Consider the following 15,169-nt stretch of genomic DNA (forward strand, 5'->3'; position numbering starts at 1 on the left):
GTGTTTATTATACCGTGAACAGTATCAGATACCACGCAATATTCGTCTCACTCGGAGAGTTTTGTTCCGAAAACTTGGAAGCTGGAGCAGTAAAGCGTCTGACATGGCGGTGGCCGTGCCGGCGACATTTTTCACCACTTATATCCATGGTCCAGTGATCCAGAGTGCACCTAAGTGTGCTAATTAGAGATGTGGCTAATTTCCACGGTACTGAGAAGGGAGACAGGTGTGCCTAAGCTGGGAACGACTCGATACTAGGACCGTGCCGCCACGTTTTCGCTAGATATCTTATCAAGGAAGGCGTTGAAGTGGCAGGCGGGGAACTTTGAAGATGGAAGCACTGGTCGTTTCCGGACAAAAAAAAAAGTTCTGTTTCATCTAGACTTCCTTGTCCTGTTTTTATTCGCTTTATTATTTAGGCACAATAACTTCTACGTAACTTTTCGGGATAGTTGTGGTAACTATCCTAAGTCTAGAGAAGGGTTTGGGTCTATTTTTACGTTTAGGTACAACTGCACCATCAACGCTCAGAAAAGATTTGCCGCCGGCGAACAGGGAGACCAGTGCATGGAAGGGAGCGTATGACCACACTCTTCCAGTTCCTTTACAGTCCATTGTCATTAGCTAAAGGCTAGTCCTGAAACATACATACGATATACCTGAAACATGGATGAGGCATACATCAACAAAAAGAGGAAACACATACCTACCACAAGAGGCTGACAACTGCATCTGATTGTAGGCATAGATGCATGTACCTATCGATTTTTTTTTTTATAAATTTAGCTCGAATGTTTGAATGGACGGATTGACAGAGCCGGAGCCCACGCTAAGCAGAGCTTGTTGCGTAGACCCCGACCCCTACCGTCCGATCGCGCAATTCCGGGTAACGGGAGAATTTTATCAGAGAAGATTATCAGATTATCAGAGAAGAAACTGAATTAAGTGTCATAACACATCTTCAGGTCCGGATGACATAGCGGGAGAACGGCTGCCTCCCTCCCCCACCCGCGCTCATCACTCGTCCTCAAACAGAGGACAGCCGTGTCACTGCCATTCATTCTTTCTTCCGGGCGACCACAAAGAAGCAGCCAGTGTGGTCCGCCATCTTGTCCAGAGGACACTGACGCGGGATCTGGTGCCACTGTTCCTCGCAGAGGCCGGTAGAACGGAGCGACTCGCTGATCATCGAGTGTGTAAGCGACACTGACGGAAAACGCGCCTCCTCTACCAGGTAGAATGAGTTTCCTAGCGCGCCCTGCCGGCCAATTATATAGTGTCACTCGGGCTAGCTGAAAATAATAATATTAATGTTCTAGAATTTATAATCGAGGATCTGAGGCCTGAGGGACAGTGAATATGATTGGACGAACACTCCATAACGGAAGCATTACTTTTTAATATTCGTCATCATTTCGTTTCTATTTTGCTATTTTCTATTTTACTATTTTCGTTTCTCATTGTACGCTTTGTTGACAAGAAACGAGAAACACGGATGTCGCATTTTAGTCATGCAAGAGTCGTGCACTGAAAACAATTTTACCCGAAGCTGGCGAATTAAGCGTTGCTCTGCGGGTGGTATATGTGTATTAACTCGCCATGTCCAGATTCTAGCTAGAGGGTAAGCAGACTTGCCTGCCTTATTACCGTAAACCGGGGTGAGTTGATATGGATTTTGAGGTTATTCTAGATTTCGTTAAAAGCCACATTCATTTACGGAATTCTTTTTGTGCCAGTTTCATGGCACATGCCTTGGGGAGGCAATCAGCAAAAATGAATAAAAAATGTATATATTAAGCCCCTTTTTTAAAACGCCAAAGTTCATATCAACTCACCACCCCACAGGGGGTGAGTTGATATGATTTTGGATTTTTCAAAATTTCTCGGCTAAAGAAGCTCAGAGGTGAGTTGATAAAATGCCAGTGTTTAAAAAAAGGATGAGAGAACACATCCTGAAAGAAACCATTAGAAAAATGCTAGTAGTTTGGCAGCAGACCTCACATTCATGAAAACGCAATCATGTCCAACACAGCGCGATCAAAATGGCTTGATTTTAGCAGCATCATTTTTTCGCTTTATGATACTTAGTTTTACTTAGAACATTCTGAACTTGGCTAGTCACGTGTCCTCAAGCCAACGGTATCAAAACTGGCAATATATTTTGGAATTACAAGTGTATTTTCTTGTAATTAAAACACATTGTCAGTTGCGGGTCAAGGTTGATATGCCTCTGACAGAAATAATGGATTGAAATGAAAGAATACATATACTTCTGAGCTTTTGTTGACTGGTAGTCAACAAAATATTAATGAAGTGAAGTGAAGCGAATCTAATTCGGACTGTATTCTAAGCGACATAAAACAGAATTCGGCATCAAAAGCCAAAATTAACCCTCGCACTTATAGGCGGGCGAACGGACCACCTCGGCTTTTCGCACATAACTCGCGCAAAAAGCGGCCGATCACGACGAAACTTTCAGTACCTCTCGAGTTTATCAATTTTACACATGTTCTAAAGATTTCATGACTCTGACTCAAATGGTTTTTGACTTGTGACCTGATTCTCGAGACCATGCTTGGCCGGAATCGCGATTTGGCGTAGTCGGCTCACATTATCCGCGCATTTCCAGTCTTTTTGTGATTGTAACGTCCAAACATGTAAATGATGTTGGTCCCACGCAGTATTTTGGGTGTCAACTGTCAAGGTCGCCTGAAGGTCAGGTCAGGTCATTGACCTTTGGTGATCTCGGTTCACTTTTTGGAGTTTTACATGTTTCTAGGGTAGTTTTTTTCGGGCCGATTTCGAATTTAACATGCATTTGATCATTTATGAAGTAGTTTTAGTGCCTTCGTAACATGTTACGACACCGTTAGTGGTAGCTGACACTTGACACTCCCTATGGATAGCCGGCAGGACACATACTGGTTGACCTGACCTGACCTGACCTGGCCTAAATGTACGAAGACATCTGTGAGCAAAACTAACATGACATTCGCCATCAGCAACAGCCAAAAAATAATAAACTCGCTTTACGAACTTCAAATAACCCCCTATTTTCCCGACTTCTGGGTAATTGACCTGGCCTGGAAGGTTAACCAATGACCAAGTTGGCTATCATCGGCTTCCTCGCGTCTCGGGCAACACGCTCATTTTTTCCGCGAAGCTCTAGCTCCACCAGGGGCCAAACGACGATGGGATTCCAACGGACCCCCCCCCCCCCATACGTTAAACGCTGCCAAAACACGAATACGGGCGAGGGCTAAACACCAGTCAATTTCTTTATATTGTTTGTTCCATTTCATTTTGCCTCTCATTCTCGGTTGGCAACTGCCAAGCAGGAAAACTAATCAGTTTCACGAGATCAGAATTCCCGCGCTGTTAGCCATACAGAAATGACAGTTCTGTCATTTTCGAAACTACGAATAAATATAACAGTTTTTTTAATCTGTATGTAATATAGGTGTTCTATAGTGTTCCTTTGTAGCTTGTAGGGAGCCATCTTGAGACTTGACAGGGAGCTGTGCTGTGCCTTTTTTCATGTTAGGTATGTCCACAGAAAAAAAAACTTTGGGGTTACTGATGTTAGTTGTCGGACCTTCGTCCCCGTCTTGAGTTGAGATTCAGTTTCATAACGTTTCGGCCAGTTACTCTCCGGCCGTCGTCACTCGTCAGGTGTTCTTTGACCCTCAAGGACCTGGATGTTGGTGGCGTTGCGCCGTACGCGTCAAACAGTTCGAAAGCTCCTGTAGTCAGCGGGAATCGAACTCGGGTTTCCCCGGTGATGGTCCACGGTTGTAACCACTCCACTATCGAGGCAGGCTTGACTACGGCCGGAGAAGCTACTGGCTGAAACGTTGTGAAACTAACATCTCAACTCAAGACGGGGACGAAAGTCCGACAACTAACATCAGTGATACTAACAGGCCTCGTCTCAAGCATTCAGAAAAAACTAAAGCTTTTGGGGTTGATGGAATGATGTGGGGAAAGAAAAGGAGAAGAGTTGGTCTAATTGACTTTGTCTTACCTGCAGACCCATATTTCATGCTAATTTGCATGCCTACCAGCCTGGTATCAGCTTTTATCATGCATATCAACTCACCACCTGATGGCATATCAACTCACCACCTGTCACTTTTCTTAAAATTATAAAAAAAGCGTTGTTATAGGTGAAACCCAAAACTACCTGGGATCAACAGTAAATTGATGGTAGTTTCTTTCCCAGTGCATGTTGTTTCATGAATATCCACCGTCTTTGCTGTAGGGTGGGGACTTTTCCTTAGTTTCAAAATCAGAAGAAAAAAAGGACTTTGAAAAAAGTAATGTGTTAAGAAGGCACTGCACCACATGCATGCCTTCCTCAGCTATATGCATCACTTATTGGTTGCTTCACTTCACAGAAAAATAAAACTAAAAATTGGTTTACAAATGGATGAGCAACACACATTTTAACATTTTTCGAGCAATTTATATCAACTCACCACCCCATATCAACTCACCCCGGTTTACGGTACTCGTAAATATGCACCGTACCCACAGTCTGCAGTAAGGTAGCTACTCAGCAGCGGATATTGTCCCCGCGGGTGTCGAGTCATTGGCATAGCCCTCACTTAAAGAGTTGGAACTACTCGAGGTATCGTAAACGCGTATCCGTGGATGGCGAACCTTTACATAACCTGCCCTGAAGGAGTTGGATCTACTGTTACAACTAGATGGCGTTGTCTCATACGGTTTTGAATTACAACAATTTTTTAACTTTTTTTGAACCAATGATATGTTGGCACATTGTTTGGCGGTTTTCAAGTGGGGGCGAAAGTACAATTGTTAGGGTGCATCTTTAAAACCTCTGCAATATTCATCACGGGACGATTGGCAACGCTTTTTCTTCCGAAACTACCAAGTGAGACCATTTTGATTCTTATATAGGTCACGAAAGCGGCGGCGCCACATCTCCTTGATTTCGGGCGGTCTGCATGGCTGCCGGTGACTGAGTCATGTCGAAATTCCTATGGGAATTCGATTTGACCTTTCCCACCGATGTAAAACTTTCTCACCGATGTTTTCTAGGTGTGAGATTGCTATAATATAGATATTTTCCCGCAAATATGTTCAAGCGTGGGAGTTTTTTTGGCACTCGTGATTTGGTCGGCGAAGGGTAGGCGTGGAGGGTAATCCCATCTCCTAGGGGTTTGTGGGGCGCTGCTGCCAGGTAGGCGTCGATGAATACCTTTCGATGGAGGGGTCGCGAGCCACTGGTGCGCGAATAGTCGTGGAGGGTTACTACTCTCCAGAGTGAATTGCGAAAGTGTTATGTCCTAAATTGACTCCTGGGAGGGTGGTTAAAAATGGTTGCGGATAGGGGTACCCGCGAAACACCGGTTTACTCGCCGGCCCTGGGTTAAACTGTTTTCAGTGTGGGCATCTCGAGTTTTTTTTTTTCTCTCGTCTTCTTACAGGTCCTAACACACCAGGGTTCGACATGCAAAACTGGTTCCCTGTAAAATGTTGATATCCTTATGAAGTTTATAGAGTATTTTCCAACCTAATATGCTTCTTAACCCGGCCGGGCCCGGGGGGTAATCCCAACCACCGCAGCCCGGGGGGGGGCGTTTTTCGCCCCCCCCCCCCTGTCTAACTCCGTAAATAAGGGAGCTACAGAAACAAAAGCGATACCAAACGAAAGGTCCTTACGAGACGATTCTAATGCACCTAAAATTTTTGACCTCAGGTCAATTTTCAAGGTCAGAGGTCAAGGTCAAAGGCCAAAACCGGCACATGTGTAGTGATCTCAAAGTAAGCCTTCTAGAGGACGGCAGGCTGCATCAAACCGGCAAAATTGGGTGTCAAACGAAAGAAGAGAATCTGAGGATTCTGAAAATGTGCTCCAAATCAAAGGTCAAGGTCAAGGTCACGCTCAAAATTGACCTCAAACTTGGCACTTTTTCGCACATCTTGCGTGCTAACTTCCAAGATGTTTTGAAATGTTTTGAGGCTTATCAGTTCCCTATTTGTGGTTCATCTTACGATACAAGGCTGCTCAAAGGTCAAGGTCACAGAAGAGTATCCCTGCTAGAGGCTATTTCACTGATTCAAGTTAGTAATAATAAATAAGACAATTTTGCCATCCGGAAGCTCTAAATGAAGGCTTAGAGGAAAATAGATGCCAGATTCGTGATCAGCGGGTACAAATCCATCATAAACGACCCTTCATGTGTCAAGGTCAACCAGAGGTCATTCGAGGTCACATGAGGTCAACATGAAACTTGACCTTTTCCGAACAAAATATATATCATTCGACGCGGCTTGACAAGGCGAATGCGATGGTACCACTGCCGTAGCTCTAGGACCATTTTTGTCGAAGTTACTTGCGAAAAACTAAAACCACATTTCGAGGTCGTTGACCTGACCTCTGACCTCAGGTCACCAAAACTATTTTTCTATTTTTCTCTAGGTGAAACGCTACACAGCCGTGCTCGTAATTTGTCTTTATCTCTAAAACTCTATTTTTAGCAGCTATTTGAAGTTTGCGTCTGTGACGCCGAAGTTTGCCGTGCAGGGGTCTAGAAAAATGGACCTTGTGACGTCATCAAGGGGGCTATGTCCAAATTTTTTACTTCAGAAGATGTCAAATTGATGGGAGAAAAGGTACTGAAAGTGTCGTCTTCCTATCCCTAAGCGTTCGGGAGTTATCGCAAATATTCGCCAGGGGGGGCGTTTTTCGCCCCCCCCCCCGGGCCCGCGAGGGTTAAACCAATTTTTGACTGCAGGTAAGCTCATTATTATAAGATATTAACCTGATTACCTGCATAATGAGGTAGCCTCCGGGCTTTAAAAGCGTCGTCACATTTCTCAGGGCCTGCTGATACTGCGTCAAGTCGGTGGCGGCAAACTCCAAACACAGGCTACTTAGCATCACATCAAACCTGAAACGGAGAGAAATTTAGTTAACTAATCAGTTATTTCATGTGCTGCCTGTCTCTGCCTCGGTTTCGTCAACGAGTCGAACAGCAATGCTGTGCAAAAGCATGGAGTCATGGATCACTATTGGAGCTTATCAGTTACTTCCAGTTACCACTGGTTAACCGAAGCAATGATTGCAGACCTTTCAGGCTTATTTGCATTTGATCAACTGGAACAGTCTGGTTCAGACGCTCTGCATTATACCACGTGCCTGTTCGGGACGGCGGCTCCCAGCGGCTCCTCCTGCAGAACATCTGCTGGAAGGACTCGGTTGACCTTGTGTCGGACCCGGTCGGCAAGCTGGGACGGGGTCAGCCCGCCTCCCTCCAGGGCAGCCACGTACTTCAGGTGGGGGCTCCAGTCCAGCTGATCTTCCCCCTTCTTCAGCCACTCCATAACCGCCTCTCTGAGAAACAGAAACAGCCAAACGGTGGTTACCACCGGATCCAAGAACACGAATAAATTGAGTAGCTCGCTATATTCGTATAAATTAGCCAACTTCATTAAAGTTGAACTCGTATCAGCTGACATACTCTCAGTGCTGTACCTTCTTACCTATACTTTGTACATTACTGCATTTAGCACATCATATGCATATGTCGCACATGGCATGTATCGATATGTTCTATGTATAGCTAAATTAACACAACACTCAAGTCCGGGATAGTATTTCTCACCGGTTGGCAGGCACGAGATCGGCCATTGTGATGGTGTCGGCCCACCGGGAGGCCGAGAGTACGGCAGTGATGGTCGGACCACAGCCAATGTCCAGAACTTCCCGACCCGGGCAGTCGGTCAGCCCTGCGCAGAACAGGGAGTCGTCTCACTGCCGTAGGAGGCACCAGCATGGCTTAAATACAACAAAATGCATCTGTGATGCAAGCAGAAACTTAAGCTATATGTGTTAATGGATTTATTGGGTTTTGAGTGCAATTATGCCGAATAATATGAGGTACAACGTATTCGGGTGGACTCATTTCGTCAGAGACGGATTCGACACCCTTTTCAGAAGCAGAAATAATACGAGACGCGTCCACACGAATGTGTTGTATACGTCTCATAAGATATGCTTCTCTTTTAGGTACTGCTCAGTTATACCGAATGTTTGTTTTGTTCTGTCCTTCAAAGGCTTGAGCACGGAATATATACCTAGTCTACGACTGTCGTATCCGTGGCTTGAGGATGGCTGTTCACTCTGTTCAGATTAGAATGAATTTTAGGTGGTAGCGGTAGGTTTTTTTTTGGAACCCCAACTCTCTGTCTACTGTCAACCCGAAGGTTAGTACATACATACCATTTTTTCATGCATATTCAAGGTGCAAAATAGAAACTGTGGCAAAGTCTAACCCGCGCACCGACGGGGGGGGGGCGGATATCCGCCCCCCCCTGAGGTTTTTCGCAAATAGCGGGAAAACCGCGGCGCGTAGCGCCGCGAAATTTGGTATGACTATTCCCTTATCAATTTTACACATGGTGTGCAAGTTTGAACCTCCTACCTTTCAAGGTCAGGTCACCAGGTCACTTTGAATGACCCAACCTCAAGTCACTTTTTTGCAACTTTGTCACCGTGCCAGAGCTACAGTAGATGTCGTAGGCCTTTGAAAGTCGCAGGATGTTATTAGGTCATTAGTAGCTACAATTTTTATATCTCGGAATTTTGATATCGGTGACCTAAGGTCAGGTCAATTTCGCGACCTCCCCATTATAAGTCAATGGGGGAAAAATCAACTCCCTGTTTTTACCACTAAAACGGGTCGGAATGGCCCCATATACCATACATGACTTCATATACGATCAACCTTCACTACCTTGAGGTCTGTTTTGCTGTTGGGCAGCTGTGAGGTCATGTGACGTCATCAAAGGTCACCAAAGGTTTTTGGCCAATAACTCCGTACAGGAACAAGATACAGACGCGTGGATGGTCTCATTGTGTTCAGCTCGTCAAGACGCATCGAATGATATACATGATGACCTCGAGGTCACGTGACCTGAGGTCAACCTTTGACCTTGACCTTTCGAGGTCAACATATATATCATTCGATGCGGATTGACGAGAGGATCACGATGATGCCCTTAGTTTGTTCCTATCTTGACTAATTCGAAAGTTATTCGAGAAAAACTCTCTCCATATTTAGCGCCGCCATTTTGACTTTTTCGACCCCTGTGACGTCATCTTTGACCTGACCTGAAAATGACCTTAGTAAAAATTGTAGATCTTGACCGTGCGTATCCGATGCCGTTTACCGCTTGTCGCTATCTTGCTTCGTTCTCGAGATCTCAGGGGGGGCGGTCATCCGCCCCCCCCCCCCGTCGGTACTAAGTTGGCGCAGACCCCCGTCGGTGCGCGGGCTAATCAGTCGAACTATCGTGTACTGCGGCACAGTCTAACCAGTCAGTCAAACTAGCGTGTACTGCGGCGCAATCTAACCAGTCAGTAAAGCTTGCGTGTACTGCGGCACAGTCTAACCAGTCAGGCAAACTAGCGTGTACTGCGGCGCAGTCTAACCAGTCAGTTAAACTAATGTGTACCTAATGCGGCACAGTCTCACCATGCACTCGAACTATCGTGTAATGCGGCGCAGTCTAACCAGGCAGTCAAACTTGTGTGTACTGCGGCACAGCCTAACCAGTCAGGCAAACTAGCGTGTACTGCGGCGCAGTCTAACCAGTCAGGCAAACTAGCGTGTACTGCGGCACAGTCTAACCAGTCAGTCAAACTAGCGTGTACTGCGGCACAGGCTAATCAGTCAGTGTAACTAGTGTGTACTGCGGCACAGTCTAACTATCGTTTTCTGCGCCACAGTTTAACCAGACAGTCAAACTAGCGTGTATTGCAGCACAGTTCAACTATCGTTTTCTGCGGCACATGTGCCGCAGAAAACGACAGGTCTAAGCAGGCAGTCAAACTAGCGTATATAGCGGCAGAGCCTAGCCAGTCAGTGTACTGCGGCACAGCCTAACCAGTCAGTCATCCCAGTTGAATAACATAAAGTGTGAGTGGAATTTGGAAAATATATTTCATTTATTTTTCTGTGCCTGGTAAGTAGAGCTTACATAATCCTTTAAACTAGTGATTCAACAGACTTAAATCAGCCACCGGATGTCAATCGTTAGGGATATTTAAATGTGTCACTCTTAGTAATCGTACCCACCTTCAGCGAATGTCTGGTGCAGCTGCTGGAGGAAGAACTGCACCTCGGGGTCCACCTCCGAGTAGTACTCACGGTGGTACCTGGCCGAGTCAAACGACGCGTACAGTTGCCTGGTTTCGGTCATCGTGGGGCCGTCACTGCGATACCACGTCTGTCTAAGTCCCGGGTGCTGAGCTAGATTGAATAAGACGACCGCCTTCCACCCTGACCAGCTGCGGAGATTATCTTTGACTATTCCAATCCAGCAGAGTCTACCAGGGGTTAACTGGAATCCTGCAGAGCTTTCCAGTACTCTGACACCTCAGCTGACCAGCGCTGTCGCCGTCCTCTGCGTCCTCCTGGAGCCCAGTGACCGCTCCGGTCCGTCGCGCCCCGTTTTATCCCTCTGCCGCTGACCGGACGGTCTGAGATGTCGGCCATCCGGAGCAGATACCGCCCCGGTCCGGTCCCCGAGGACCGTTTCAGGTCGCCTTATAGCGCGCTACATATGGAACAGGAGGTGTGGAGACCCGCGACAGCCCTGCCCGGGACGATAAGAGCTGTGGAGAGCTGGGCCAGCCTCGTCCCCTGCGAGCGTAGCAGAGCTGCGCTGGGGTGACCTGTCACCGCGGGTGCACGACCACTAGCCACCGGGCACGTCAGGCCCTGGGCAGCCGGACAGGCATGAACAACTAACCTGCAGGTGGACCAGATAAAAGGACTTGCACTTTGCAAGGTTAGGGAAATAAACGTTATCTTCTCTGGTCCATGTAGGCAATGAATAGCTCAATCTGCTAGGCCCAGGATTACATGTGTTATAATGTAGGTAATTGCACTGCACTAGCGTTTATATTTTGGAAAGAAGATACGTGCATGTAGACTGTAGAGCCTTCGATTCATGCCTTATCAGTCGTGCCAAATAAGAGGTTGCATTAAGATAAGTCAGGTCAGATCAGGACAGAAAGTCGGACGTTGGGGTAAAGGCTGGTTTGATTATAGTAATTATTAGGGTGGATAAAGTTGGGGGTAAAGGCTGGTTTAATTATAGTAATTATTAGGGTGGATAAAAGGACTTGCACTTACCAATGTCAGGGAGTTTCGTTCGTACCTAATATCGATGACAGTCATCGACATTCAGGTTCATATTCCTCCCGAATATCGCTGATCTAGAATGCGCATTTACTTTCACGTTCAGTGTCCAGTTTTGTCAACAGAAAAATAGCCGACTGCGGAATTTTTTGCCTCAAGACCTTTTCACATACGGCCAGCGTGAACGGTATGCCCTATCTATTTACGTGCCCATCGCGCTTAGCCGCTTACGTTCCGTATGTGAAGCGGTCTTTAGGCAAAAAAAAAAAAAAAATCCTGCAGGCGGCTATTTTTCTGTTGGTTAAAGTGGTCTCAGATCGATATTCGTAGATCACTTTAACATATGGCTTTCACAAAGTTAAGGATACCGAAATGTATCTCACCAGGGGTGAAATTTTCGTAAAATGATTGTGGGACTGGGTGCCCAGCTGTAGGGGCGCCAGGCCGTTTTGGGGCGTAAAGAATATTCTGTATGGAGCCTAAATTAACACCGAATTTGATAGCATTGCAAGCCGAAGGGAGCTTCAAGTGGCACTGTCTGACTAAGCAAATACGGTTAAAAGTGTAAAGTGACCGGAAGGGCGTCAAAACAAAACAAAAAATGTAGAGGGGGCTGGGGGAGGCGCCATCCAGTAGGAGGGGCACCAAATGTAAGGGCGCCAAACGGTTACGAGGGCGTCGTGAGACCATGAAAAGGGCCCATTCTCCTAAAAGGGCGCCGAGTGATTGAAAACGTTTTATGGTCCAAGGGCGCTGAGAAGCCAGAAGGGCTCCGCACATTTAGTAATGCTAAGTTGGTGGGGACGTAGGGGCGCCAGACGGTTACGAGGGTGCCGTGAGACGATGAAAAGGGCACCATTCTCCTATAGAAGGGCGCCGAGTGATTGAAAACGCTACGTGGTCCAGGGGCGCTGAGAGGCCAGAAGGCAGAAGGGCGCCGCACAGTCAGCAATGCTAAGTTGGTGGGGACGTAGTAAGTAGGAGCGCCAGACGGTTACGAGTGTGCCGTGAGACCATGAAAAGGGCGCCATTCTCCTAGAAGGGCGCCGAGTGATTGAAAACGCTATGTGGTCCATGGGCGCTGAAAGACCACAAGGGCGCCGAACAGTCGAGGGATGCACGGTGGACAGAGACCTACTAGGGCGCGAGACGGTTAGGCGCCGTTAGGCGTTAGACCATTAGAATGGCGCGGTCCTGTCAAAAGGGCGCCATTTTCCCAGAAGGGCGCCGAGTGACTAAAAAAAGCTATATTATCCAGGAACGCGGACGGTCAGGACGCCGTTAGAGCATGCGAAGGGCGCCGTGCTCTCGAAAGGACGCTTGTAAAAGACTTGTGGGTGCCCATCATTGTTGGGGCATAATTCAGGATTGTGGGTGCAATGTGCATCTGCCCCCACAAAGAAATATAAAATTACACCCCTGTTCCTCACAATGAGAATCATTTTCAAGCTTCAATTCTGACTTAACCCTCGCCGGACCTATTGGTTTTCTACATACGCGCCGGCCGAGGGGGGGGGGGGGCGGGTACGACCCCCCTCGCCGTTTCGCCCCTGGTGGAGCTAGCGCGTCGCGGAAAAAACGAGCGTGTGCGCCGTTACGAGACGCAGAGATTGGTACCCGATTTTAAGGTCCTAGGTCAACCGGTGACCTCTGAGGTCAGGTCAAGTGCCCCAGGGTACGGTTCAGTTTTTGGTGAATAACTTCGCAAAAAAAACGGCCGCAGAGCCGCGATTTTGGCAGCATCGTGTTCGCCTCGCTCAGGCGCGTCGAATGATATACTTTTTGTCCGGGTCAGGTCAACTTAGGGTGTTGACCTCAGGTCAAGGTCAGGTCAGCACCCCCAGGTCACGAAATTGGTCGAAAGAGGTCATGTCGCATATCATTCGATTTGGCAGGTCTTCCTGAGTCCATTGGTGGCTTTCTCGACTCGCTAGCTTAATTTGATCGGGAGTTATTGACGAAAAACTAATATGACCTTGATGACGTCATAAATGACGTCACGCAAGGTCAACATTGCAAAAGTGACGCATCTAACCTTGCAAGGAGTGCATCAAATCACGATTCTGTGTGCTTGAGACAGTTGGAGATCGTTCCCGGCGCCAGAATAGCAGTTTTCATTTTTCCCCATTGACTTATAATGGTGAGGTCACGAAAATGACCTGACCTCATATGACCTTTAGGAAAAATCCGAGATATACAAGTTGTGAGACTCATAATGGATACTAGATCCTGCAAGTTTCATTTCCCTGTGACATCTCCTCTGGCAGTGAGGGCGTTGCGAAGTTGCGAGTTGCGACATCTGAAGACCGTGCAGAGGTTCACTTATGACGTCATAGGTCAGTGACCTGACCTGACCCAAAAATGCGGTTGGTGTCAAAAGATGCGGCTTGGATCAAAGGTCAGGTATGCCAAGTTTCAGCTCTCTATTGCCAGCGTGTTCGGAGCTATCGCGAAAAAAACCCTATGGGGGGGGGCGGCACCCCCCCCCCCCTCGGCCGGCGAGGGTTAAGGCTTTATCGGAGTAAAGTCTTCATTCAATTGTTACATTAGCAAACTCCACATCATGTCCTTTAGTTCATTGATTTCGAAATTTAGCGTCAAATGTCGGGACACCGCATGAGTGCAGTGCCCTTAATTTTCGCCTCAACCTTCTTTAAGGGGTCTCTACGTGCTCCTCTACGTGCTCCTCTCTACGTCTCTACGTGCCCCTCGCCACGGCCTAATGGACCATCGGGGATGACCCGACCTGTGAAATCTAACTTGACCAGACCCTGGTCCTCGACCCTTTCGTCAAAAGTCCAAAGTCGGGGTACCACAAATGACGTAAATGCCCTTAACTTTTCTCTCGTCAGATCGTTTTTTAAAGGGACCCTCCCACCTTCAAAAAAGTTTATGAATTGGCATGAAAGTGATGTCGCTCGATTCAGAAAGAGCGAAAACGAATATCTACCAAATTTCACCGAAAAATATTCACCGGTTTTCAAGATATTTGACTTTTATTTTTGTTTACTTTTTGGGATCTCCGCTGTTCCTAGCGACTTTACTTGGAAGCAATAATTTGGCAGCTTAAAGTGCGGCACTTGTTGCTACAAAGCAGCATATACCACAGGCATATTTACGTCTGGACAACGAGTTGCGGGGAAAAGTGCTGATTTTGTTGCAGATTTAGGAGCCGGTGATTAGGCTGGATTTTTGGGTTACTTTTTCGTTCCGATTCATTTATTTCATAGTGTTTGGCTTTTGAATATTCTAGTTCTTTCAGATAAATATTACTTGCCTTACAACTTTTGTAAAAACGTTTCATTTTTTATAAGCCGACCTTTAGAGTCCTAAAAATATATCAGCACTACAATCATTGTAAACAAACAAATGGAGCACCACTTGGCTCAAACTTGGCTCTGTTCCAAGGCGCTTTATCTGGTGGCTTCCGTACTCTTGTACGTCGTTTTGTTGGATGTTTTGGATCCCTTAAGATTGACTTATATCATATTTAAGAAGCATGTGACTGAAAACAATCCGAAGTATCCAGGAGGATGACAGAGGCAGAGCAATATCAATATCAAGTTGAACTTGAAGTCATGAAATTTTGGTTGATAAACGCAAGTTGATCGGGCTCATATATCAGCAAAAAAAAAGTAAAATTAAAAGACCTTATTGGCCGAAAACAAGCTATAATATTGCAGATCTTGGAGCAATACTGAAGAGCACGCTGAGCAGGATCATGCCAGAAAATGTTGACTGATGAGCGCATATTGATGTATTGGTATGAATATTGAATGATAACAACAGCAAGATAAATTAGTGCTAACTATCAAGTTAAAAATCTAGAATGAATGGACTTTGGCAGCTTTACTATGCTTAGATGCTATGCAGATTGTATGTGCATCAGGTACTCAGTGTCTGGCAAATGAAACATGCGATCATTCCATTGCTACTGCAACTGGAGGAGAAAGCTTGGATCACGAAATCCACTTTATGTTGATTTTGATGTT

The 15,169-nt window shown here is 46.5% G+C and overlaps 1 protein-coding gene across 1 annotated transcript; it reads right to left on the minus strand.

Moving 5' to 3' along the window:
• Window positions 1-836: 836 nt before the first annotated feature.
• Window positions 837-10,311, minus strand: LOC122387446 (nicotinamide N-methyltransferase-like). Its single transcript, XM_043377640.1, has 5 exons — window positions 10,110-10,311; window positions 7,635-7,758; window positions 7,169-7,363; window positions 6,800-6,920; window positions 837-1,258 (listed from the first exon to the last, which is right to left on the minus strand). The coding sequence occupies exons 1-5, from the start codon at window positions 10,231-10,233 to the stop codon at window positions 1,058-1,060; spliced, it is 765 nt and encodes a 254-aa protein (XP_043233575.1). The 5' UTR covers window positions 10,234-10,311; the 3' UTR covers window positions 837-1,057.
• Window positions 10,312-15,169: the final 4,858 nt, after the last annotated feature.

Source organism: Amphibalanus amphitrite, unplaced genomic scaffold (genome assembly GCF_019059575.1).
Source record: "Amphibalanus amphitrite isolate SeventyFive unplaced genomic scaffold, NRLGWU_Aamphi_draft 000286F_arrow, whole genome shotgun sequence".
Taxonomy (NCBI): domain Eukaryota; kingdom Metazoa; phylum Arthropoda; class Thecostraca; order Balanomorpha; family Balanidae; genus Amphibalanus; species Amphibalanus amphitrite.

Coding starts and splice junctions, on each gene's coding strand:
- LOC122387446 (XM_043377640.1), bottom strand. CDS start 10,233: ATGACCGAAACCAGGCAACTGTACGCGTCGTTTGACTCGGCCAGGTAC. Junction 6,921..7,168: donor GGAGCCGCCGTCCCGAACAG/GCACGTGGTATA, acceptor TCTCCGTTTCAG/GTTTGATGTGATGCTAAGTA. Junction 1,259..6,799: donor GAGGCTACCTCATTATGCAG/GTAATCAGGTTA, acceptor ATTGGCCGGCAG/GGCGCGCTAGGAAACTCATT.